At 63.8% G+C, this 26,541-nt stretch overlaps 3 protein-coding genes across 3 annotated transcripts; all 3 read right to left on the bottom strand.

The window, feature by feature from the left end:
• Positions 1–8,702: 8,702 nt before the first annotated feature.
• On the bottom strand, positions 8,703–22,595 carry LSCM1_07174 (uncharacterized protein; the record flags this gene model as incomplete). Its single annotated transcript, XM_067324559.1, has 1 exon — positions 8,703–22,595. One exon carries the CDS (start codon positions 22,593–22,595, stop codon positions 8,703–8,705), a length of 13,893 nt encoding a protein of 4,630 aa, XP_067180916.1.
• Positions 22,596–24,421: 1,826 nt separating this feature from the next.
• Positions 24,422–24,709, bottom strand: LSCM1_07173 (uncharacterized protein; the record flags this gene model as incomplete). Its single annotated transcript, XM_067324558.1, has 1 exon — positions 24,422–24,709. One exon carries the CDS (start codon positions 24,707–24,709, stop codon positions 24,422–24,424), a length of 288 nt encoding a protein of 95 aa, XP_067180915.1.
• A 791-nt stretch (positions 24,710–25,500) lies between these two features.
• On the bottom strand, positions 25,501–26,199 carry LSCM1_07172 (uncharacterized protein; the record flags this gene model as incomplete). Its single annotated transcript, XM_067324557.1, has 1 exon — positions 25,501–26,199. The coding sequence occupies one exon, from the start codon at positions 26,197–26,199 to the stop codon at positions 25,501–25,503; it is 699 nt and encodes a 232-aa protein (XP_067180914.1).
• Between the last annotated feature and the right edge of the window lie 342 nt (positions 26,200–26,541).

The raw sequence follows: 26,541 nt of genomic DNA, 5'->3' as shown, positions 1-26,541 counted from the left end.
GACTCTTCTTCGATTGCCTCAGCTTCGCTCTCCGGCTGCTGCGGCGGCAGGTCTCTGTTGCTTTTCTGTCACAGTTCGATTGACCATCCTCATTCTTCGCAGTCATTCTGCGTGCCTCGCTACGGTAGCGAGTGCGGGAGTGTGATGCAGAGGTGCTGCCAAGAGCCGTACACAGACATCCATGAGAAGACGTGGACGAGTGCTTTGGATGGCGTGCCGGCGTCAACGCAAGCAGAGACGGAGGAGGGGGTGGTGAGGAGGAGAGGGCGAGCGAGGGAGAGGCAAAGCGGCGATCCACGGAGGCATATGTGTATGTATGTGTGTGCGTGTGTGGGGAGGGTGGGGGGGAGTGAGGGACGGTGACAGAAGAGGGGGATAAAGCCAAATAAAATGCGTACGCGCACCACAGGAGCGCATGAATGGCAACTGTGCATGAACGGAGAGGATTAAGAGGCAGAAGAGGCTGCAGTCAGGTGAGGAGCCGTTCGTGGACCTCGTGCACGTGCGCCGGCTTCCGCTCTTGATCGGCGGCGGGCGGGCAGCCACGCAGACACACACGGAAGGGGGGCAGAGGTGGGGCGCAGGTGGGAGGAAGAGGGGTAATCAATGGGCACCTCGCCATCAGCTCTGCGAGCTGTGAGGCGAACAGATATGCGCATGGGCACACCTGCAGACGCCCCTCCCACCTCCTCCCCCGTCCAAATGCAGACGCGCGTGCCGGACTCCATCGCCGTCAGCCTCTCACGCGGGCCGCGATGAGCCTTTTCTTCGCAGGGAGGGTGAGGGCCGTGCGAGCCCAACAGCTCTCGCGTACCCGAGTAACCATCAGCGCTTCCTCGGCGCCGTCGGCGGCGGAGTGGTCGCGCGGCGGCTTGCAGACGTCACAAGTCGAGGCAAAGGTCAGCCGTTGATGACGCCGCTGGAACAAGACCAGCTTGTTGCACGGGTTGCCATGCCGTCTGCATGGGAGCGGCTCCAATACGCCCACGCTGAGAGGCTTAGCGAAGGCGTCGGCGCCATTCATGCCGAGCTGCAGCTAGAGCCCACTCGTCGCCGACAGCGCCTGCGAGGCGCTATGTCCTACTGCTTCTGCCAGCCAAGCACCCATGGCACGATCTGGACGAGCCCGATCACACAGATGTGCCGCATCCCAACAGGTTTGCAGCTGTCTACGCTGCCGACGATGACGCTGCCCAGCGGCGTTCGACCGTGCACGACCTGACAATTCACGTGCAGAGACTCGAGGGAGCGGGGGGCAGCAAAAGGACTCGGAGCCTGCGTTGGGGTGCGCCGCGGTGCGAGTTATCTAACTGGGACTGGACCGCATGTCCGTGGCCGAAAGCGGTGCGGCACGGCGGCGGCCACACGGCCGAGACCACAAGGTGTAGGTGGTGGTTCCAGTGGCATTGCTGGCGTGTGCGCTGCGTGAGCTCCGTCAGGCTATCAAGGGCGTGTCAGAGAAGCCCTCTTTCTCAGCCTGTCGTGGCAGCGACCGCGCAGTTTTGTCGCGGTCCTGTGGCTGTGGGTGCTCTGGCGAGGCCGCAGGTTGACCAGAAAGCGATGCCGGGCGCCGTTGTCGTCCAGTTCGTTATGGCGAGCGCCGCTGTTCTTGACTACAGCAGCGTAGCGGTGCCGTTTCCACGAATGACGTATGTGCGTGAAAATTGCGGAGGGAGGGGGCAGCGTTACCTGCAGAGAGCCTGGGAAGCTTGCTGGTTGCATGCTGCGGCTGCTGTGGGTTGGATCTCTCAGAACGCGCTCCGGTCCACAGTTCGCGTCCTGGCGGTGGTTGCCGCGTCCCTGCTGGGAAGCAACTTCACGCCCTGCCTCGGTAGCGAGGACCCCCTCCCGCGCTCAGCGCCCACGGCGCGGCTGGGGGAGAGTACCGTCGATCGTGTAGCAAAGGCGGCACCTCTTCCCGTCGCGGTCTCTGGACGTTGACGACAGCGCGCTCCAGCACTCGTGCCGTACGCTGTCACCCCGTGCTCGTCAACGCTGGGAGAAGACCGGCTGTGCTTGTATGGAGGAGTAGATGGGTGGGTGCTCCTCTACTGCCAAGGCTTGGGCGATGTGCAAGACGGGAAAAACTCGCCTGCAAGCTACCAGCTTCGCCTCGATGGCTGGTGCCGCTCTGCCTGTCCCTCTCCCCCCTCCTCCGCTGTCACTCAATGGGAGAGCGGAAAAGAAAAAAACAGCAATGAGCCGCAAGCGCGCGCCGGCCCACACGTGGGACGTGACGGCAGCGGCGATGACGGCCACTGTCGAGGCCGCCTTAAAGCGCTGCAGCGGTTCGATGTGGCGTCCCAGCCGCTGTGGCCACGCCTGATGTACGTGAAGATGTCTACAGCCGTCCCCGTTCGACGCTACAATGCGCAGCCGCGACACGTTCAGACATTTCTAGACCCTCCAAGAGGGGGAGGGGGTGATCAACAGTTGGGGTGACGGTTCGCCATCTGCTGCGGAGCCGCACCGGCGTCGCCGACGTTTATGAGGCCGTGTACACTGACGTGGCGCGCCAACAGCGCAGAGCTACGGCCTCTCGATAACCTCCACATTCGCCCCCCCTCTCAGAGCGCCTCCAGCAGTGGTGAAGCCGGGGATGCGCCCTTTTCTCGAGGCTGGCCTTTAGGGGGGAGGGGAGGGGCGTGTACCCGTACCGGCGCGCCGGTCCACCGAGAGTCGATCGCCCTGCTCCGAGCGAGCGTGTCCGCAGACATCGGCTCTTGCGGACCACCACCGCTACTTCACCGATGAGGTGGGCTGGCCGCGGTTCTAGAGGATTTTGCAAGGATGACGCGGCACGAGCACCACATCGTGTGGCTGCTCATACAGATTTGTGCGCTACCCTGCGCCTCAGCAAGAGGAGAGGGGAATAATGGCTCTGCGTGGCCACGTTTGCGGAGGGAGCGCAGCCCCACGAATCCGGCATGTATTGGCTCCCCCAACGAGATCCGCCAAGGCGAGACGAACCGGCCCGGACCGTCCGAGCTTGCGACAGCCATCTATCAGCTTGTAAACAATAGGCAGCGCGTATGAGATGCGCGCGGCACCGCCCTTCCCCCCCCAACAGCCCTCCATCGCGGAAGGCTTCTTGACGAGTCGAAAGAGCGGATGGGGCGGGCGGAGTACGTGGGGGGGGGGTTGCATGGCACATATACGCACACGTATGCGCTTCGGCCCGCCCCCTCACTGGCGCCCTCGGCGCTCGCCTCCGTCGAAAACAAGGGCTCTCCTGTGTCGGCGACGCCGCAGGAGGGGTGCACCCGGGGCGCACCTCCGCGTCCGCGACGAGCGCCTCGGCGGCCACGTAGGCAGCACGTACAGGGCTCTCCTCCTGTCGCTGCCCTTGGCCACAAAGCCGTGCGTGCCCCTGCGAAAGATCGACAGGAGACCGTCGGCAGCGCTTGGCTGAGCTCGGGCAACTCATGCCGCCTTCCTACCGCCTTCAAGGTCAGTCCGGCGGCGGTTGTACCTGGATTGAGCAGCCTTCATGCTGAGGGTCACGTGCTCGCCTTCCTGGTGTTCGTCCGTCATCAACATCACCCGCCCCGTGATCTCGGCAGCGGCGCTGAGATTGCCTGGCGTGTCGCTGAATCGGGGCGGACTATGCAATGCGTCGTCCCACGGCTCCAGGGAGCTGAGAGAGACGGATGTATGGGTGGCCATCGCCTTGGTGAGGTCCGTAGACCCGATGGTCGCGCAAGGCGACCGCGGCATCCTTTTTGGTGGTGACGTGTGCAGGCGGCGGCGGCTCGACCGCGCTGTATTCATGGCATGCGAGCCGGTAAAGATCTTACGTGGCGTGGCGGGCAGTAGCGTCACGTCCTCCATAAAAGCAACCACCTTAGCGCAGCTACGCATGTGGCACTCTGAGGTGGAACGCGACACAATACACGACGACATGACGGGGGTGGCAGCCCAAGTGGCCAGGAGCAGCAGGATCACTACGATGCCAGAGGGAAGCATGACCCATGGCAGCCCGAAGCCCCAGCGCCGCTGGAGCCCTTGGTGGTGGTATTGGTATCGCCCCGAGGGGCTCAGCGCCACGCAGCCGTGTGCCGAACCGACTGACACGACCGACTGCTCCTGCGTGCGCATGGTCGCTCCGCTTGATGGCAATGCAGTGGCAGCCGCTGGGGCGTGCCTCGTGTGCAGCGAGCACGCATGGTTCTCCCCGGGGTAGGATGCCGGTGCGGCCGGCACGCATTCTGGCAAGCACGCCGCAGCATCGTCGCCAGTGCCATGGCCTTGATCTGCAGTTGCCACCGATGCCACCTCCACCCTCCGCTGCCTGTTGTTGGGGCTACGGAGGTGAAGTGGAGACGGGCGAGAGACGCGCCGCACCCACGGAGCTGAGCTTGGATTGCAGCTCGCCGTCCCGCTGCCGGTGCGCGTCCCGTTTCGCCCGCCACTGTCGTTGTCACCATGGCCGCTCATGGCGTTGCGCGCACACCCCTCAGTGTCCGAGCTGTTATCGGGGTGTGAAGCACGATCATGTGCTCTGAGAGGTAGGTCAAGAGGGTTGCTGAAGGACCTGTGAAGGCTACTGCTACCGCCGTCGCTGCATCGGTGCCTGCGGGGGCCGCGGGGCAGCGGGGCGGATCTCTTGACAAGGTCTACAGTGGTGCAGCCATTCCTTCCCCGCACGCGCGTCGCGCCCTCGCCCACCTCCGCATGGAGGCGCCTGCCGCCTGCGCCGTTGCCAAAAGAAGCTGCCGCCATCAAAGAGGGTGAGCACAGTGTGGTTATGAAGACGGGCAGCTCCGGTGAGCTGGTCGAGCTATCTGCAGCGCCACTGCGGCTCTCCGCAAGGGGGTAGCCACTGCTGCTGACGCTATCATGCGACTGTGCCGGCAGCGGACACGGTGGCGCGCCTCGCAGCGAGTAGTGCTGCGACTGCCCCCCCATCGAGGATGTGTCACAAGCTCTGCGGCCAGTCGAACCGCCACGCCTGCTTTCATGGCTTGACACCGAGTCGGACCTATCAGTGGCGTTCATGAGCGATGTGCGCAGGTGCCATGTGGCCCGCGATGATGACGTATGTGCTAGTATGGGGCCGTCCATCGTTGGTGCGTCGGTGTTGAAAGGTGCTGCGGTGCAGGCGTGCATGTCGCAGTGCCGTTGCCGGCTTGTGAGATACTGGCACTGCGGCAGCATAGCACCCATCGAAGTCAGGTTCCTCCCCCGTTTCTGAGCAGTACCGCGGGTACTGCTGTCTCTCTCATCGTTGCGGCCGTACGTTGCCTCGTACCTCACGCCGTCTTCGAAAGTGTCACCGCTTACATCACAGCTGCATAGCGTGTCGCGAAGCAAGTCATCGTCTTCGCCTACGGAGGACACCACAGCGCCGTCGAGGAAGTTCTCGAAGTGGTACGGGGCGTCGGTGCGGTCGCTGGCCGACTGCACGCTGGCGACACTTTCTGTCCGCCGTGTTTTCCCCCAGAGCGACGTCGTCGTTGGCGGGGTCAGCTCCCAAGAAGAGCGTCCCCGGCTGCTGTGAGAGACGTTCAGCTCGAGTGGATTGCGGCTGTACCCAGTGCCGCCTTGAGTGCACAGGGGCAGCTCCATGCGCTGTTCGCCGCAGCTGTAGGCATTGGATGGGGTGAGTGGCGACCGGGGTGCAGGTGCGCCCAGTGTTGGGGGTGAGGAGCCCGTGGCCGCCGCAGCAGCACTGGAGCATGACTTTCCTTTGACGGTGGCGCCATCGCTGCGGGGATGCGCGGGGGTCTCCGCACGCTCTACGCGATCCAGTGACGTTTTTGGAGTTGAGAGGTGCCACAGGAAGCCGCCCGGGGGTGCGGGCGACACGATGGACGACGGCACTGCCGCTATGTATGTGACTGCCGGCGACGAGGTCTTGGACGGTACACCACTTCGGGCGCAGGGGGAGATGACGGGTGTGGTGCTGCACGCAATACCGGAGAGCGGTGCTCGGAAGCCGGTGGCGAAGGCAGTACGCGAACCTTCACACGATGTTGGCGTACTTTTGTAGCATACGTGCCGTCGGCCAGGCCGCGGTGCGTCGGGGTCCACCATGAGCGCTTCAACGGCGGACATCAGTGTCGTGGCCGACGGCGAAGGGCGTCGATGGTTCCCTGACGTCGCTGTCGATGGCGGCCCTGCTGCGCATGTGTGCGTGACGCCCTTGAGCGGAGTCTTAGTAGCCAGCTCATGAGGCCTGGCATGTGGCAGCGAGGGCGTGGGACAGCTGCCTCCTGGAGGTAGCGGCTTTGAAGTGCTGAAGCACGGCGCATCCTTGTCTTCCGACGCGGACTCAGTGCCGGCGAGCTCGATGAGCTTGGGAGAAGAACGGTGTCCGCCAAGGGCACTGCACAGGGATCGGTCGGTACTCGGGGACCCCATCTCAGCAGCGGCTGTGATGCTCGTCGCCAGTGCCGTGGCGGGAGGCACTGAGAGGGCCGACCAGAGAGACATGTGTGATGTGTTCGTCCACCCTGCACCAGAAGCAGATGCGGGGAGCTTTGCCCCCTTGACCAGTCGACGTGGGCGCCAACTTGGCGAGACAGTCTGCGTCGCGCGCGTCGACAGCGGACGAGATCGTGACGACGTCAGAGAGCCAGAGAGGGTGCTGGTGAAGCTTATAGAGCGCAGCTGCCGCGATGTTGCGCCTCCACCGACCTTGGCGGCCCGCCCATGTAGGTGAGGGTGCCGCATTCTACAGTGATCGGCGAGGACTTCGTTGCGGGAAAGACTCAGCCACGATAGCGGGGCTGTTGAAGGGTAGGATGTGGCGCTCGATCCTGAGGCCGAGGCTGAGGCCGCTTCTTTGGACATGACGGCGCGCACCAAGAAGGGCCCTTTCTCCCTCTTGTTTCTTCTCCGCCTCACCGTGTGTGTGTGTGTGTGCGTGCGCGTGTGTGCGACGGGAAAACTCACCGAGTGCGTAGGATGGGAAGAGACACGAATTTGTTGAAAAAATAATAATCGAGGGGGCCACCCTGGCAGCACTTACCGCCTGGCACCGTCAGAGGGGCAGTGAGGGACGAGAAAGGAAGGGGGAGGGGGCCAAAGAGGAAGCAGAAGAGTAATAAGAAGGGGAGGAGGAGAGCTCGTGGAGGAGCTGTACGCTATGGTGGTGTTGGCCGGCGCGCCCGTTCGCGCGACGGATTCGATGAAGGCGCGCGATGGGGAGAGAAAGCGGGAGAGCACAAATGGACGTGCTTGTATGACGGCGTCACCATTGCAGCGCCTATTCCTTCCCCTCACCCCACCCCGCCCGCCCGTCTTCCCCCTCCTTCGCCGCGGAGAGGACTCATACACGTCCTTATGCCGCGCTCTCTCTCTATCTCTCACTGCGACTGTGAAGGTGGGGAATAGCAATGGCAAAGAGAGGTGCGGCTTGGTGGGAGGGTCGTAATGTGAGGCGCCGGTGATGTGCGTGTATGTGTGTGTCGGGGGGGAGGGGAGGAGGCCCCGCACTCGCGACCAGGACTGTGGGGATAAGGGGGAGGGCGGGAGGCGAGAGGTTTAAGATTTACCTGCACAGGGCGGCACTGTGGGTGCGTGCGTGGTAAGACAGAGGCCAGGGGTTGGAAGGGGGCAGTGGAAGAGCCAAGGAGGATGCCATTACGGCGACGACCGAGAACGCGCATGCGTGGGAGCCGACAACGCACGCGAGAGGATTCCGACGACAGCAAAGCTTGAAGGACCTTTCAACGCAAAAAGTCGTCTCATGGAACGGGAGGGGAGGCACCAACCGCCGCAACAGAAATCTCACCCGTTCGGGTCTCGCGCACAGCTGTTCGATTACCCTTTCTCTTTAACCTTTGGCTCCATTGGCCGTCCTTAGCGTGGCTCAACAAACTAACTAACTCACCAAACCTTCACCGCTTCTGCGCTCGGAAGGTGTCGGATGGGGGGAGAGAGGCGTGTGCGCCCTTACACCCGTGCCAGTCCATCTGTGAGAATGTGTGTGTGTGTGGGTGGGGAGGGGAGAGGGGCGGTGCCGTAAGGGCATCGCAACCCAAAATAAACGTACCACCACCAGTCACCCAAATGTGTGCAACGGAGCTCACCGCAAAGACTGTTTCTCTTCGCCCTCCCCTGCCGTGTGTCCGCTCTCCCCTAAGCAGCGCGGGCTACACTCCACACCGCCACCCTCCCCCCTCTCCACGGCCCTCTCGCAGGCCCCTGCCTCCAACTCCACACGCCGCACCGCCCCGCAGGCCGCCTCACACACAGTAACCGCATACCATGCCGGCCGCCACGTGGTGCATCCACGTCGGGGGCGTCGCGCCGGCTCGCCGCCACCGGTGTGGGCAGCGTGAGGCCCGTGTGAAATACACGCTCGAGTCACGCTGAAGCGCCGCGCAAACGCGCCCACTGTCGCAGGCCGCGGCGACGCAACACCATGCAGGACCTGACCGCCGACACCAGCACCGGCGCATCGCTGTGGCTTCCCTATGGTGTGGGTTCTGGAGGCTGACATCGCTGCAGGGTCAATTTGCAGGTGACAGGAAGGGAAGCGCGAAACGGAGGCGCCTTTGCGATGCAGTCGTGACAAGTGTAGGGGCAACATGTGTGAGGCGAAGAGGCACATGTACACAGTGCCTAACACCACCCCGCAGACGACACATGACACCCTTCCTCGTTCACTTTCTCAGAGGCCTTCGCTGCAGGAATCGCTTCTGCACGGCAGCGTTCGCCGCCCACATTCAGCACAGCCTTCTTGCTGCTTTCCTTCACGCACCACCGCGACCCTTACACGGCAGTGCCGACTGGCCACGCGCCGTCTGCAAGAGGTGATTGAGGCGGTGCAGCAGGGCCTCCTCGTCGGGTGTCAGCGCTGACAGAGGGAGTCTCGCTTCACTGGAGGCCCTCTCCTCCTCATGTGCACACGGCAGTCCCTTCTTCGCGTCGGTATCCGGTGCAGCCGTCGATGTAAAGGCGGCCCCCAAGAATGGGCGCGCCTTGACTGTAGCGGCACGAAGGGGATGCGGCGAGGGCTCCAGCTGAAACAGTCTCATCACTGCGCCGACAGCGGACGGCGCCGCTGCCACCGCGACGACGTGACGCAGCTGCGTGCGTCGAAGCTGCACTCGACGCTCCTCTTCGGCCTGTGACGCCACAGAAAGGCCATTGTCATGCATGGGAAGCAGCTTGTAACAGTGGTGCGACACGACGAGCAGAAAGGCAAGGTAGTCGGCAGCATAGGTTCCTCGCTGGGCGAGGAGGTCGACGTACCGGGATGCAAACAAGCGTGACGGTGAGGCGAAAGCGGCTGTCGCGCGCGTCGCAAGGCCGCCGCCACCGGTGCTGCTTCGAGGCGGTTCGCACTGAGCAAAGAGGCCCTCTTCCACCTGCGCGAGGGCCATGAACACGAGCCACGCTGTCGTCCAGCAAGCCCCGAGGCTGCTAAATCCGCTGTGTGGACCAGCGGATGACGCTGACTCCCGCAGAGCCGGGTGAGTTGAAACCTGCTGCGCCACCTCCACGAGCTCGGCGAGTCGATCGGCCACCTTCCAGTTTCTGCCAGCGGCACTGTCGTCGCAGCCCGGCGCAGTCGACCTGACCGCAGACGGCGTCGCGTCGGCGGCGTTGGGGGAAAGGGTCGACGCCTTCGCGGCGGCGCGCTCGAGCTCCGCTAATGGATGCAGCAGCTCCTTCAGCAGGACTGGCAGAGGGAGCGCGAGAAGGTGCTGTGTGCGACACAGAAGACGCAGCGTGGCGTAGTACATACTGTGGAGAGCTTGCTCCATGTGTCGATGGCGGCCCTGGCTGTGCACCGCTTGATGACCCTCAAGAGCAGCAGTACCGCGGCTGGCATGATCAGCGCCGTGGCTTGGCGCTTCGAGGCAGATCTCCGACTTTCGAACACAGAAGTCTTCATGAGACTGGGGCGCCCACAGCAGCCCTGCTGTGGAGGTGCTCAGCACCAACACGCCCCCCTGTGCCGCCCCAGCATCGCCACCCTCCCCTCCGTCGCGCACACCCGTCTCTGGTACCGAAAAAGCTAACGTCACGCGCTGCACCGCTCGCAGCGCCGTCAGCACGCCGCGCCAGTCCTGAAGGGCGCCAGAGGCAGAGAACGCTGAGAACGGCATGCCTTCTGACAGGCGAGGAAGAAGTCGCGCTGCGAGGTGGCGCACAGCGGCGTGCATATCAACACCCACACATGCCAGCACACCTTCTTCAGGCGGGGTAACGTGCGTCGCCACAGGTGTTGCCAATGACTGCTCCGGCCTCGAGCGCTGTCGCCGATGCCGGTATGAAGAACTCGGCAGCGGAGTGCCGAGCGCGTTGCAGCAGCTCACAAAGGCGGTAAGAAGAGTGAGTTGCCAAGCGCCGGAGATGGCGCTCGCGCTCTTCCAGGGTCGCGCAGCCTCAGTTGCCGAGAGCGCCGCCACCACCGCAACCTCCAGAAGAAGCGATGCAACGTCGCCGACGTCAGCGCCGCATCCGTCACGGAGCCGTCCACCACCATCGCAGTGCTGCGAACCGTCGCCGTCGCGCGCGCGCTTCGGTTGGCGGCGCCGCGATTGCCCTCTCCACGGCGGCAGCGATAACGCGCGCTTAATTTCTGCATAGAGTCCATACATGCTGAGAAACGCGCGTCTGTAATGGCGCGTTGCCGACTGCTCTCGTTCGCTGTCACCCCTGTGGGCGCGGCGCGCACCACTGGCGTCTCCGGCTAAATTGTTTAGCATAAGACAGAGCACGTCCTCCAAGACACCCAGCTGCGGCAGGGCGAGCCTGGTGGCTGTGGAGGCGTGCAGCGCTGCCTCTGCTGCTGACTCACTACTCCGCGCACGTGATAGAGGGCGGGGCGCAAAGGCGATCTCTTCGCAGGCCAACCAGGTCCTTAATCGCGTCACCGCCAGCAGCAGAGGGGACCTCCATCGCCCACACTCCGCTTCGGCAGTCCCATCACTGCTCCCGCTCTCACAAAGAACCTGCAACGAACCGTGGTAGATTGCGTGGATGATACGAGGGCCACTACCCACATCGGTGCGCGTGCAGTCAAGCTCTGTGCAAGGCCTTATCGTGTCCGAAACGGATGGAGGCGCAGCGTTGTCAGACACCCGTGAGGGCATATAATCGGCAGCTCCCGGCCTCCAGGCAGCGATGCTGGCTTCACTCTCTGCTGACCACGCGTCCCGCACCTCAGCGGCATCCTTCTCAGACAATGCGCCCAAGGACCTCAGGATCCGCCACAGTAGGACCCCTGCTTCCACTTGCGGCGTCGTGGCCCCCTCATCCTCCCAGCGCTGCAGCTGACTGTAGATCGCACCGAGGAGAACAATACTGCGCGCGGACAGTCGCACCGACTGCTGACCATGCAAAATATCGACGAGCACAGCCTGGAGGAGATACGGGAGGGACGTCGCAGCTGTGTCCACGTCTATTGCGGCGCCTCTCGCGTCGTTCAGGGGCTTGTGCCGCTGTAGTGCGAGCGTGACGAGACACAGCGCCGCCTCCATGGCACACGCCTCCTTAGCAGCCGAGGAGAGAGGCAGCCACGGGCGCACAAGAGCGTACAGCGTCAAACCAGCTTCTAGGACGCGGTGCCCATGCTGTGTCGTCGAGCACGTGGATCCGGCAAGCCCCACAGACTCCATCATTAGCTCCAGATAAGACGCCTCTGCAGAGGCCCAGAGCGGCCACAGTGCGTCCCGCTCCCTGCCGCTGAGGAAGGCAAAAAGCAGTCGCGGATCGGCGTCGCGCGAGCGCCGTTGCACAGCGGCGACGACAGCAGAGAGAAGCGCATGCAGGTCGTTGCAGGTTCTGCCAGGGGTCGGGGTAGGACAGGGGTGCGCCGCCTCGCAGATGGGGTGTCGGTGAGCTGGATGGCCCCCTTGCTCTCTCGCTTCAGAGAGGGCAGCATGTATGCTGGTCAACAGAGTCGAAGCCACTCTGTCGCTCTCTGCTGTCGCTGTTGTTGCTGTCGTCTGCGGTGCTAGGGAGGGGGCGGGGCCATGTTGGCGAGGCGCCGAAGCAGCAGCAGCACCCCCAAACTCGGTCACCACCGCTGTTGTCGCATGCGGAGCACGCGGCGTACGATCCACGAGAGGAAACACCAGTCGTGACGTGGATGCCTCAGGCGCGGATGTGCTCGTGGTGCGGCTAGACGGGGTTGCTACAAAGCGCTGTCGCAGTAGGTGTGCCAGTGCAGGGTAGAAGCACGCTGCTGTCGCCTGTTCGACTCGGTTGACAGGCCTTTCATACGCTCCTGGAGCAACTCGCCTTGGTGGTCTTCTGGAGAGTCCGGCGCACCCTGATGAAACGGTGCCGCTCGACCCCTCTCCGAGCGAGCACTCTCCATCACGGTGAGGGCGGCCCTGAAGCGCGCATACCGCAGTCACCGTTGCTAACACACTCTCCTGCGCTAGCAGCAGCTCCATGTGCTGCTCGACGGTCCATCCCAGAATGCGTACGTGGTCTCGGATGCGCTGCAGACCGCGTATCTGAAAGCAGATGATGCGCTCCGAATCTTCATCACTCAGCAGGCGAGACCGGCGTGCAGACGGCACTGAAGGGTGGGCTGTCTGCTCCTCAAGACGGGCGAGCGTCATCAATCGTTGCAGCTGGTGTGCGACGTGTGTCACAGTGGCCGCAGACGGCGCGGCACGACGCCCGCGACGCCGCGCAGCCCGGCTCCGTAGACCATCGCCGCATAGGTGAAGTATGTGGAGGTAGGTGCTCCAGGCGGTGTCATCACGCAAAGGCCCCGAAGGCCATGGGTCCGTGTCAGCGTCGCCAGATCCACCGCTGCGGCGAGTGGGCGGAGTGCTTCGTGTGCGTGTATGGGAAAGAGGAACGAAGGCGGCCCATTGGGACACAGAGCGTGCCATGTCGCCCTCGCACCCCGCCAACGGAGCTGCAGAAGACATCTCCCTGCCACATGCACCGGGCACCGTGACAGTAGCTTTGCCCGCAGGCGGCGGAAGCAGCCGCTGACGCAGTTGACGCAGGACGGACAGCAGCACGAGCGCGTCAGCGCTGGGGGCCTTTTCGGAAGGGCGCCCTGCGCGCTGCCGCCTTAGCTGCTGCTGCCCCTTCTGAAGGCGCGCGTCCTCGCGCGACACCACATCAAAGAATGCTTGCATCACCAAACCTGCGCCGGCGGGGTCACCCCCGCCTGCTGCGCTTTCCAAGCCGCCCTGAAAAGGGCCTGCTGAGATGGCGCCTTCACCACGGCCACACGTAACGCCGCATTCGGATGCGTGCCCGTGACTTCCGCGTGGCATGCATGCAAGTACGAGGCATCCACGCCCCTCGAACGCATCGACCGCACGCCACACATCCATCAGCGATATCCGCTGTGCATCGTTTCTCGGGACCGCAGGAGAGGACTGCACGCACACCGCCGGTAGCACCACGCACGCCGCACCCTCCACGTTGTATGCGCTCAGAGCGGAGGTCCTTACGCTCCCAACTGGCCGCGCTGCACTTGTGCTTGAGAGACGGCTCTCAAGCACGGGCTCGTGCTCTCGCTGCCACGCGCGCAGGTAGGCAACTACCGAGACCGGGTGGCGGAGCGTAACAGTGACAAGGGCATCGGCCCTCAGGCTCTCGCGCATGGATGCCCGCAGCCGGTATGCCTCTGAGGCGGCCGGCGGCCACAAGGACCACGCCTGCTCCGGATTGATGTGGGCATCAGCGTCTTGCGGCCTCGCCGACCCCTCTGCGGTAAGGACGCGCGGACGCAGTGTCATTCTCGCGCACGCGTCACGCAGCTGTGCAGAGATCTCCTTGTGCACATCCACGAGCTCCGCTGCAGCACCGCAGTCCTCCGCCTCTGAAGAACGCGAGGTCTTTAAGGACGAGCACGACGCTGAACGCTCATTCGACGTCGTCTGCATACGTGCTTGCGCGCGACGCAGGTGCTCCCGCAGGTTCAGGGGACCGAACGTGAGGGAGGGCATGCCACCTCCGTCCGCACCGCTGCGGCAGTACTTGTCGATGCGAGCACCAATCGCTTCTGCTTCGCTCGCGGTGCTGCAGCGGAGCACAGGCTCCGACACCATCACCTCGTCTGCCCACACTGCCGCCCAATACGCTGCTACTTCCTGCTTCAACGAGCGCAGCCGGCGCTGTTCACTCAACAGCAGCTGGTGCACCTCTGGCTGTTGGCAGGGTGACATGGTGGCGGTAAGTCGGCCATGCATACGCGATGCCAAGAGGAAGAACATCGCGTACACCTCCAGTAGTGCCATGCTGCGAGGGTCTCTGGAACTGCCTTCGGAACGCTGCAGCTTTCGTGTCGAGCTTTGCACCTCGGCCGTCACGGCCCTATTGTGACCGCCAGCACTGACCGAAGTCTCTTCACAGCAGTCCAACTCGGCAGCGCGCAACAGCAGCGTGTGCCAAGCGCACATCAAGGTAGCCGTCACATGCGTCGTCGGCAGCGCCGTCACGTCTGCCGAAAACGCGTCGTCAACGAGGAGGTGAGCGCAGGCGGTGTAGGATGGCGCCATGGCGAGCTCTCGCATGCGCAGCGCCATGCGCGCTGCTGCCCCCTCCGCATGTGGTGCATCAGCTGCGCGGACACCCCTCACCAAGTACGCGCCTTTTTCGCACGCCAACTGAATCGCAGAGAGCGGCACATCGGCAGAAGGGTAATCCGCCTGCCTGGTGCTGTCGACGCAGGAACTCTCCTCAGCGGCTTCGGGAAGCAGTCGCGGTGACGACCCCACGCGAAAGTGGTTCGCTCGATAGTGCGCCGACAGTTTCGACCCAGAAGTTTCAGCCGACGAGGGCAGTGCAGCAGCGCCGGCTGGAAAACAGGACGCGGAGGCGTCGCTGCTGTTTTCGTGCCGCTCGCGCAGTGGGCTTCCGCCCACGTCGGCGCTGTGGTGCTGCAGAGAGCGTCGCACGCTCGGCATCCGCACACCTCCAGTGGCGTCGAGTCGGAGTTGCGCGGCTGCTGCTAGCGCGCGTGATGTAGCATCGACACCGTACTGCTCCTTGTCGGGCTGCCACTTCAGCTCACGATAGAGCTCACGTGTCTCTGAGAACGGCGCCTTTGTCGTGTGATCGCCGCTGCTGTGCGCCTGGGTCACAGGCCCTGCCGGGGCTGCGACGTGTACACGAGCCGCGTACTCGAGAAGCGCTCGAGCCACGCCAGTCGGCCATGGGCCACATGACAGCAGTGCAACCTGCACTCGGCGCAGTGAGGTGGCGTCCACGCAGCTCAGCGTGATGCCCTCCAACTCAGCCTGCGGCACCTCTTCTGCGGACAAGACGGAGGACAACGGCTCGCGCGCTTTGGGCGGATACGGCGTCCCCGTAATCCACTGAAACGCCGTGCGCAGCGCATGTGGGGCGACGTAGCCAAGATGCTGCACTAGCTCCATCAACATACGCTCTCGCTTCTGGGCCACCAATGCCTCCACCGCTAAGGGGGACATGAAGGACGAGGGCTGCGACAGCGACGGCGGGCAAGCTGCAGCCCCGCCCGCTGCGTTGGCGGCGGCAGCCAAGGGGACACCAACATGATCCACGCAGATGAGCGATGCATCGCGCAGCACTGCAAGAGTGAGCACGGACACGAATTGCTCTCGCATAGAATGTGAGAGCAAGAACGGGAGGGGGCCTCGTAAGGACGTGCACAGCGACCCGCCACCGCCGTCCTCGTTGAGGGGGCTGCCCACTGTTGCCCCTACAATGGGCAGGGCGGGCTCGCCGGCCTCGCCGCTTGCCGCCAGTTTCGCTTCCTCTATCGTGTCATCTTCTGCGCCGTACAGCAGCAGCCTCTTGAGCCACTCGCACGACATGCCCTTCGAAACGCCTGCGGCACTTGCGCTGCTGGCGCCAACCTGCACCTGCTGCCGCTGCTCTCGCAGCGTCTCGGCCAGTTGATGGTGTCGCACGAGAGGATGACATACGACACCCGCCAACACCAGGGGTCTTCGGGAGAGGAGGGCTGCGTACACGACAAGGCGCTCGCTGTGCATCACAGATGCATCCTCAGAAGCAGTGCCCGATCGAAGCGCTCCATCGCTTCCCATAGATTCCCTTCCCTCGCCCAAGCGCACCAACTGCCGCCACACCGCTGTCGGCACGGCACACATTGCACCCCATGGCCTCTCTTCGGCAACAGCAGTCTCGCACGACATTGACTGCGGCGCATCACCGCTCGCCCCATCTGGCGTTGCCTCGTAAACGCTAGGAGCGTGACAGCCATCATCGATGAGCACCGGAAACAGACGCCAGAGCAGCGCCCGCTGCGACAGCGGCAGGTGATGCATTAGAGCTCGCTGGAGGGAAGCTTCGACGGCGGTGATCGACACCAGCGTCACTGGGCCGGGTGTGCGTCCTGCCACCCCGGCGCCGCCCTTCCTTAGCGCCAAATAGGCAAGCAACATGCGCTCTATCGTTCGCGTGGCCACCAGCGCCGTGCGCCGCGCCGCCTCTGTGACGCCTTCGTCCCTGTCCCTTATGAATGCATCCATGTCGATGGAGCCTGACTGCTTCGGTATCGCGCTGCCTCTCCTCGACCCTGAGACGGCCGAGGCGGAGGGGTGAAGCGCAAGAGCCTGCTCGAGCGCTTCCGCCACCCCTGTCAGCCGCGAAGAGACCGCGGCATCACCAGAGGCGCCTGTGAGGTGATGCAGCGCCAAGCAAACATGCAGATGTTGTGCACGCGACTCGTCTCGGCTCCACAGTCGCGCGCGAAAGTCCTCTGGAAGATGCGCATGAACGCCACCGCACCAGCCAAGGGCGTAAAGATCCGCAAACGCGGCTGCCAGCCGCCTTAGCTGCGCCCGGAGGTCCGCCAGCACGCCGTCGCTGACCGGTGGCATGCGTGCAGAGGTGAAGGTGCCACCACAGTTCCTGCCCGATGTGTCAATGGCCTGCAGGAGCTCGCTTGGCGGCGCAGTGGCCGTCGCTGCCTCGAGGTCAAGAAGCGTCCACCAAGCCATGCACTCGTCCAGTAGCACCGCAGTGTACTTCAAGGTGGCCGACAGACACCAAAGTGTGCGGAGGAGCTGCGCATCGGCGGTGTGCGGCGCGAAGTCAGTCAGCTCGATGCGCAATAGCGCGTGCTCGACGAGCGACGCTGTATGCTGCAGCACACCTTCCGCTGCCGCCACCCGCGCGAGCAGCGCCGCGATACCACCGATTTCGAGCTCCGCCAGCGCGGCGATGGTTTGCGGTGGGCGCGGCGACATGGCCGCCACCGTCACACAATGGAGGACGTAAGAGAGGCTGTCCAGTGCGAGATGACTGAGGTGCACGGGCAACATGGCCCTTGCACCGTCGACGCCTGCAAGCGAGGTATGCATGAGTGGGCTGAGTGCGTCGCAGAACTGCTGCGTCGTCGCCACACCGCCGCGTAGGGAGTCGCCCGCCAGCTGCATCAGTGCCTTCGAAGGAGAGCAGTTCTCGAGAGCGGTTCTGCTGTGCTGGATCAGCGCCAACAGGTGCGCGATCGCGGCGGATGTTGTATCTGCTCTCCCCCATGACGGAAGACAACACGGGAGTGTTGCCAGCGCCTTTTCGCCGCGGCAGGCCACGGCGGCATCGGGTAGGTCGCTGTCGTTGAGCAGCCGCACAAGGACCCGCTCCAGCATCTCACTTCGCAACCGGCCACGCCACTCATCCACAGATCTCTGCAGCCCCCACTCGCTCGAGGGTGCAGTAGGCACACTGTTTCCGGTAGTTCTGAGAGAGGGCAGCTCGTCGCCTTGGTTGTCGTCGTAGCCTCGCTGACGCGCCTCGTGCGCGAGCATCTCCACAGCCCATACATCTAGCGCTTGCAAGGCAGCCACAATCACCTGAGCGCACTCGGCAACGGCCAGGTAGGCGCGCTGCTGCTGTGCCGGAGACACCCACAGCACTGTCGACTCCATTCGGTAGAGCTCCCACACGTAGTCCCAAGTGTAGCTCAGCAAGACGTCGGCGTGCCTTACGAGGCGCCAGACATCGAGGTTCGCACGCGCAGCGCGACACAAAAAGGTGCGACGCGTCACCACCACCACCATGCAAGATGTCTCCCGCCCCTCCACCTCCTCCATGGCAGCGCCGGCGTCGCTTACAGTCCCAATCGCCGCTGCGTTCGCGGCGAACGGCGTAACGGGGTGGAGGGGTGCAACGTTGACCACATCGCTCATCTCTGCACCCTCCAGCTGAAACAGCGCTGCTAACAGCGGCGTCACCACGTCGACAGCAGCGGGGTTGTCGCTGTCTGCATGGTCGGCCAGCAAGTGCAGCGAGGCGGTATCGAGTCCGTCCGCTATTATGGTAGCACCCTCGCGAGCCGGCATCGATCGCGGCCGCAGTCGGCACCACTGCAGTGCGTCATGCAGCGCTGCCGTCAACGGAATGAGGGCGCTGTCGGCGTCCAGGACGCGCCTGAGTCGGTCCGGTAGCGTCGGCGAGAGTCGCTGCACTGCCGCTATGCAATTCGCCGCGTACTCCATCACGTGACTGTCATCAGCGGTCGCTACAGTGGCAACGGTGACCGGTGTAGCCTTGTCGTTGGCGCGGTCGACGTTGCCTCCCCGCGTCCCACCTCGGGCAGGCGTACTCGCCAAACGGGCGATCTCGGCAGCGGACTCGGTGACGGCGTCCGATGGCGCGACAGCACCGGCCTCCAAGGCGGCGCGCAAATACGGCCGCGCCTTCGTTTCCGCATCGCCGCGGCCTACTCTCCTATCGAAAGAGTCCTCCACCAGCGCAGTACCGCTCCGTAGCGCATCGGGGTCTGATGGCGCTCCCGGGGCGAACGCCTCCGACGACTCCTGATGATGCTCACCAGACGCCGCCGTCGCTCGAATGGCGTGGGCAACGGCCCCTTCATCGCACGCGGCTGCCACGTGCATGCTGGCCAAGTGGACAAGAGAAATGCACGTTTCCAATGGCAGCAGCAGCGGCAGCGGTATGACCTGTGCGTGATGCGCGTGGGCCGTCAAGCGGATCTGCTTCGCTGAATCGTGGGCTGCCACCACCGGCGCCGCCGATGACGGAGGATGCGAGTGCGCCGGTGGTGGCAGCGCATGCGAGTTGGCAACGCGCAAGTATGCGCGCATGGCGGTGACCGAGTCCCCGTTGGCGTCGCAGAGCTGAACGATTTGGCATAGCGTCTTCACTGAGTGGCTCAACGCCGCCTTTTGCGGCTCATGAGGCGTGTGCGGCGCACCTGACCATGGCGACGACCGCAGTAGCGCAGTGAGCAACTGGGCGCCCTGCACCGTGCCGCTGTCCCATTCATCAGCAGGCACGGCAGCACCCGCAGAAGACGAGGATGCCGGCCGTGGCAGCGAGAGGGGCTGCATCGAGCGCGGACGCGCGTATACAAGTCGCTGGAGCAGGGAGAGAGCCCGGTGCTGCTCCTCATGAGGCCCGTCTGCAGCGCTGGTACTGGGGATAAGCGCCAACGCGCGGAGTGCCACCGCCAGACTTTCGTACCACGCCTGTTCGATGCGGCGGCGTGACAGGCGGCGAAGACGTGACGGGATGGGCAGCTTTTCGCGCTGGCCGCCGGGCCACGTCTCCTCCACTGCTGCTTCTGCCACCTGCCGGCTGTGCCGCTGCAGCGCACGCTGGTATGCCTTCCACGCGCCGGCGATAATGGCCCTAGCCAGCACCGCGCTCTTGCACGGTGGCGGTACGTAGAGTAACAAGCGTACGAGGAACACCAGCGGTGCCCGCCGTGCTGTCTCCGCAAACAGCTCCGCCTCTGCCAGCTGCAGACGCCGGTGTTGGCGCTCAAGCGCGTAGAAGAGCGCAACCGCCTCCTTCACGGAGCGCCGCTGCGAAAAGTCACGCAGCGCCTTCACGAGGCTCTGTCGCTGCCGATCAGTGAGGAGCCGCCCCTGGTGGTGCTGCAAGACGTTCAGCGCGCCATCCTCACGCGCCTGCGCCTGAGTCGCCGTGTGCCTGAAGATGCTCCTGACCCCAACCTCAGAGCTGAGATCACTGCCAAGCAGCAGGGCGCCCCCCTCGGTGGTGACAAGCGCGCAAACACATGAACGATTTACTAAAGGAGTTGGAGGCCGCGCAGACGTGGTAGACGATTCCGTTCCTGCAGTGGGGGCTGTCTGGCTCGCTTCGAGAAGCGGGGGGGCTGCAGAGGCAAGCGCGAGGTGGCAAAGCTGCTCCAGACTCAGTGTGTCGTAGGCGGCCGTGCAGGCCACCTTCGCAGCCTCTGCGTCCGCCACGGAGAAAGCCGGCAGGCCCGGCAGCTGTCTCGGAGAGGGTACAATGGGGGTTGCCGTTGGCGTGGCGGCGAGGTGCGCGGCGGTGTTGCATAGCCGCATCAGCCGTGCCCCTGTCCAGTTGCAGTCTTTGCGTAGACGTGGCTGGTCCTCCCACCACGCCGCTAAATGGTCCGCTGGTGATGGAGGCCTAAGCGGGCCGCCATACGGGGCCTCATTGCTGCGGAGCTCCGCTGGAGCGCCCCTTACGCACAGAGAGCACCACCGAGAGAGCTGTGCGTGCCGCGCTAGGATCATGTCGCCCAAAGCCCCCCGACACCAACTGTGCAGCACTGCATACACGTCATCCCCTTCTCGCCTGCTGTGCGGCGGGTGTTCTCCATCATCGGCCAGGGATGTGAGCGCTGTAAGAAGCTGATGCATAGCGGCGGCCTGGTCACGTGGCGACGTCGAGGTGCATGCCAGCAAGACGGCAAGGCAGAGGCAAGCAACGTGCACTCGCATCCTCGTAAGATCAGCGTCACTCCTCTTCATCGTGCATGCGTTCCTTGTGAGTACCGCGCAGAGGCGAGAGAGTAAAACCTGCGCCACCTCTGCCCGAACATCCTCAGATGAAGCGGACGCGAGAGTGCTGTGAAGCGCCAGCACCGCTAATTGATGCCGGGTCGTCCCCACGACCTCTCCAGCCCCCCTGCACTCTTCCTCTTTTCTGTTTGGCCTCGTCGCCGGCGCCGCAGCTCGGCGCGCGCCCGAGTGCGCTTCGTGAGGGACTGCCGAGAAGAGTGAAGGCATTGGTACGAGCCTCTCCAGCACCGCCTCAGCCATCCTCGCGACCGCTGGCGGGTGCAGTTGAGAAAAAACGAAGCACAGGAATGGACTTGACCACTGTTGCGACCACGGGAGCAGCAAGGCGGCCGGCTCAAGGGCGGGGAATGTGTCCGACCCTGCCGAGGCGCTCAATCGGTGGCACACCTGCTTCAGCGCGTCGCATCGTTGCAGGAGTACAGAGTGTGCTGCGGCATCCAAGTGACCTGGAACCGATGCGGTGGTGCCAGCGCCTTCAACAGCACCGGCGCACTTGGCTGCCATCGCGATCGGCACGGCGGATGTGCAGAGCATCGACTGCACGGCGCGAGTGTGACGATGCCGCCACGCCATACTGAGAGCCATCCCTGGGGCAAGCAGCATCATCACCTCCGCAGCCAGCTCCCAATCTGCCGGCTCCTCGGGGCCGCTGGTCTCCGATTGAAGGCGTTGGGATGGGGTCCCTGAGAACAGCAACAGGCGTAAAGTCGACGGCGCGCAGCTGTCAAGCACGGTGCACACAAAGCAGCCGGTGACGGCCGGTAATGGTGCGGCCAAACCTTCCGCGTCGGTGCTTTCATGAAACAACTGAGAGCGAAGTTGCGTGCGTTGCGGTGACCTCACCGTGCAAGATGGCACCACACTCTCCACGCCGCCATCTTCGCGAACGAGAGGCCGTGACAGCTGTAGGGCTCCGCGGAGTGTGTCTGCGCAGCGCGTTTGCGCACCCTCCGTGGCACGCGCGACGACGCCTTCAATCAGAAGCACGGCGGCGCACACCCGACGTATGTATGGTGCGCTCTCCGCCTCAGCAGACGAAACGCGGTCCAGCCACGAGGTGCTCTGCACCAGAAGACGAAGAAGCAGCAGGAGAGGTGCCGAGAACGCCTCGCCTTCATCGCTGTGCCCACTCACAGCGTGCGATGGGCCACAAGAAGCCCCAGCGAGGCAGCAGAGTTGCTGCCCCAGCCAACAGTCCAGCGAGCACATGGCGCAGGCGGCGCTTCGCTCTGGGGGCAGTAAAGCAGCACCTTGATGCGGCTCCATGTGGCACAAGATCAACAGACTTTCCACAAGACGACGAGTGGCGCGCGCGGCATGAAGACGGTATCGCGCTTCCGCAGTCGCTTCTCGCGCGTTTGCTTCGCTGCGCCCTGTGCCAGTGGTAGTGGCGTCAGCCACACCTACGTGGGAGCCGACATGCCTCAGCGCACACAACTGCGCAGCCGTCACGGCGACGATGCACTCGCTGACAACAGAAGAATCTGTATCGTCACCGAGCCGGCGCGACGCGGGTGCGGAGCCAACATTGCTGCTACCAAGCGCGGCACACACCTCATCCGCGAGCACGAGAAGCGCGAGCAGCTGCCACTGCAGCTCCGATGAAACCGATGGGTGACGCGCACCTGCCGAGAGGGCGGCGTCTCCGCTGCGAGCGCCCACCAGCCTTCCGCACAGAGACGCGTACGTCTCCACAACGAAAGCCGCCATCGGCCGCATCACCGCCCCCGCCAACTGCTCACGGCCACCGGCAGCGTGCGCACAAGCGTTCGACCTCCAGCGCAAGGCGCGCTGAAAGTGCACCCGCAGCTCCGCTTCCGCCGAGAGGCCCCACCAGCGACGGGCGCTACTGTCGCGCAAATGCCCCGCGAGTGCTTCCTTACACATACGGTGCCACGCCGCATTAAGTCGAAGCCTCACACGAGGCGCCCTTGAGGATGACACGAGGGCAGCGGACGACGACGCCTCCCATCCCCGTGCGACTCTCCGCCTGTCCTCGGCAACTGGACAAGAAAAAAGAGATCGCAATGCGGCGGCGGGAGCGCTGCTCCTTCGAAGCCTCCTCGCCGCGTGGTGCGACAATGGGCGCATGAGGGGGCCGCTGCCCTGAGTGTTGAGCGCGGGCACCGAAGACACGCAGCGCATGCCGGCCCACACGCCGCGAATACTTCCTCTCCGATGCCGCCTCACCGCCGCTGCTCGCTGACGTGCTGATTTGAGGAGGGGCTGGTGCAGGGTGCCCTGGCGCCCATGAGCTAGTATGCGCATATCCTTCATGACAGTTGCTGCCGAGTCATGCGGGTGCGCGCCGGCGGTGTGCACTCCGCGCGCTACCACAGCAGGCGAAAAGAACAGCGGCGCGTCTGACCCGCGCCCATCGTCGATGCCGTTGCGCGCTGCACATCGCTCTGAGAAACGCGTTGCTCGATCCTCCCGAGCACGCGCAGACGGGCTGACCGCAAACGCATCAGCCGGAGAGGATGGCTCGACTCCTGCAGCTGCAGAGCCCTGAGGCGATTGTGGAGGAGTAGCGGCGGCGACGAAGGCGGTACGCCGCGCCTCACGGCACAGCGGCAGCGCCGCCGTTTCCCACCGTGTTCGGTGGTCGGCGCGTGGCTTCGGGGCGCGTTTCGAGAGCAGCCGCCCCTCGCTCAGCACGAGTGGCGCAACCGCGGCAGTCCGTAACGCGCTGCCGTTGCCGCTGACAGCACGCCGAAAGAGGTGGAGGCGGCGACTCCACCCGACGCGTTGAACGCGTTGCTTCAATTGGCGGTTAAGGTGTCCTGTCATTCGGCATCGCACGCAGTCGTGAGAGGAGTGAGAGGAGGAACAGAACAAATAAAACAGCGGGGGTCGCGCGTTGCGCGGGCTAAGGCAGAGGAGGGACTCACAGACGCACGCGCGCAAAGAGATGCGCCCGAGAGAGGCAGCGGAGGTAATGAGCGACAGCTGTCAGAGTTGGGGGAGGTGTCTGTCTGTCTCTCTCTCCGTGTGTGTGTGTATGTGCAGAGCACGGAATGCCCTCGGCTGCTTGTTGGCGCTTCCTGTCTTCGGAGCACGAATGCGAAAGGGTGGACATGCACGTGCACGTGTACTCGCATGCGCAACAGACTGAGAAGGTGCGATAAAGCAACTCCGGAAGGGAGAGGAGTAGAGGGGAGGGGAGGGGAGCTCGTGTTGAGTAGTGTGCATGCCCATCCGTGAAGTGGCAAGGAGGTGGGGGAGAGGAATGAAGTAAGAGGAGGAGAGAAGTGGAACTGGCGGGTCCGGTGAGGCGTGCCAGAGGTCTGCCGGCGCTGCCATTGAAGGCTCCACGGGGCTGGCAGGCCGGCGAGTGCTCCGGCGCAGGAGAGTCGAGATGGGGTGGAAGACGTGTGACGTCGAGCGCGCAGCGAAGTAACAGGCTTGGGGGCAACGGCGATGCACTGGCCTCCCCCCGCACCTCCACCAATTTCACACACACACGGATTCTCTAGACAGCCTCGCAGACCAATCGGCACGCATCGACGGTGCTGCTTCTTTAGCAGTAGGGCGCTCTTGAAGCCGCCACTGTTGATGCGCGTTCTGTCCAGATACTGTAAACGACGTGGATAGCTACGGCATACAGGTTTTTTTTTCGGTTAGAACTGCAATCATCTTCAGCTGTCTCAGCGAAACGGAGCCGGGCGGCATACACTTACACACACACAAACACCGCCGGCACCTCGGCAAATTTATGTGTTCGTCAGCGTACCGGGCGGGAGGCCCTGCATCCTCTCTTTTTCCCGCAGCTCGCGTGTTGCCGAGAGGAGTGTCAGCACTTCGAAGTGGCGCGCGACACACTTGCGTGCGCAGGCGTCCATCTTCTGCACCTGGATATCAGGCACCTCGCCGCTGGCGAGTTCGGGGCGGGTGAGTTGGTTGTCGTAGCAGATGTCCCAGCACTGCTCGAGCACGAGGTTCGCAAAGTCCATCAGCGCGTAGTGCTCGAGGGTCTGCCCCAGCATCATCTGCGCCTGCATGTTGAGCGGCGCCAACCCGGCGGGCGTTCGACTGAGGAGACGATGCGGAAACCCAAGAGAGCGGGTGCGCAAAGTCCCGTCGCGTCGATGCGGTGCAGCAGAGAGGGGGAGACTGGATGGGAGGCACGGTGAGCCGCCTGTGTTGCGCCGACGCGTGTGAGACGACCTTCGCCCGGGTAGAAGTCTGTGAAAGATGAGGAGGGAGAGAGAGAAAGAGGGGAAGCAGTTCCAAGTAGCCCCACGGCCCCCCACCGCTTCCTCTTGAGAGCGGGTACATACGCAGCTCTATCGGGCCGCAGCGGTGATCAGATGGTCGCGAAACAGGTAAGAAGGGGCATGGCGAAACAGATCTGCATCAGAAGAGCTCATCGGCGCGCACCGGCGACGATGTTTGCGGCGATCAAGAGCCGTGAAATGCGCGAGGTGACGGTGCTACCCACGCAGGCGCGGCATTGCCGAAGCAGAGGTGCCCAGGAGGGCGGGCAAGGAGGGGCGAGCACACGCCCCCCATGGAGAAGGGGGAGGAAGCGCTCTTTCAAGTCGCTTTCGATCACGAAGCGGTGCGACGGACTCGCACGATTAAGAGCACGTGTGTGTATGTATGTATGTAAGTGTGTGGTGGGGGAGAGAGGAGAGGTGAAGAAAAGCTTCAACGACGAGCGTGTAAAGAGATGCCAAAACGCTCCCCCATCACCATCCTCATCACCCCTCAACAGTGTCTGCCTCACACCCACAGTCGCAATGCACGGGCATCATGAGAAGCACGCGCTTCCTCAGTTCCTCGCCCCTCTCTACTTCTGGAAGTTCTTGCCCGCACTTTTCTCTGCTTCGGCTTCACCGCCGCGGGCGGGGAGGTTTACAAGGCATGACAGGTTTACTGAGGATGCTCTGAGCATTTTCATGGCCTTCTTCATCACGGCGGGGTCGCCACGCGACAGCTGCATAAGGGCGGATGCCGCAGTGGTAAGCATGAGGTGGTTCCATGTTGCCATCTCTCTGACGGCCACATCGTGGTCGAGCGACTGCTGAGAGGCACAGCCGTCCACCAGCACGGCGACGCGGATGCCGCGGCTCAGGAGATCATCGGCCGTCTGCAGCACGCACACATGCGTCTCGTGACCCCACAGCACAGCCTGCCCCACCGGCAATATGCCACGCTCAGCGTCGCCGTTGATGTAGGGCATCATCTCAGGCACAAGCATTGACGGCTGTACCTTCTCGATGACCGGGGCCCCTGCCGGAAGTTTGATATCCTGCACGAGACGCCCCACCCCCACCGGGTACTGCTCCGTTGCCACAAAGGTGGAATGCGTGGGCGTCATGATGGTGTGAATGGAGGCCATGGCGTTAGAAACCTCCACAGCCGCCTGAAAGTTAGGGATGCGGTGGCGCAGCTTCTCCTGGATGTCGCAACACATGAAGATGGTGCGGCAGCAGTCGAACTTCTGCAGCAGGTTCGACCGCGAAAGCGGACGGGCGGACCGCTGCATCGCAACGTATGTAAACGCCTCCCCGGTTGACTGTGCACGTTGGGCGTTTAGGGGCGAGAGAAGGAGGGGGGAAGCAGGGGTACCTCTACGGACGAACACCGATGTATATACGCATGCTTGGGCGTGGATGACTTCTCATGTGTGCATGCGGCGACATGAGCGCGCGCTGTCCAAAAGAAGATGATGATGCGGAGGAAGAGGCACTGAGGGTGCGAGCGAGCCGAAGCGGCTGATGGCATGAATGACAATGGCGATGCACCACGTGCATGTCAGTGTGGTACGACCTGCCCTGAGAGCCCCTACCCCACCCCACCCCCACCGCGAAGCGAAGCGGCGCACTGC

The sequence above is a fragment of the Leishmania martiniquensis genome, chromosome 8, assembly GCF_017916325.1.
Source record: "Leishmania martiniquensis isolate LSCM1 chromosome 8, whole genome shotgun sequence".
NCBI classification, from domain to species: Eukaryota; Euglenozoa; class Kinetoplastea; order Trypanosomatida; family Trypanosomatidae; genus Leishmania; species Leishmania martiniquensis.
The sequence above is the reverse complement of the archived record's forward strand: the minus strand, read 5'-3'. Positions and strand labels throughout refer to the sequence as shown.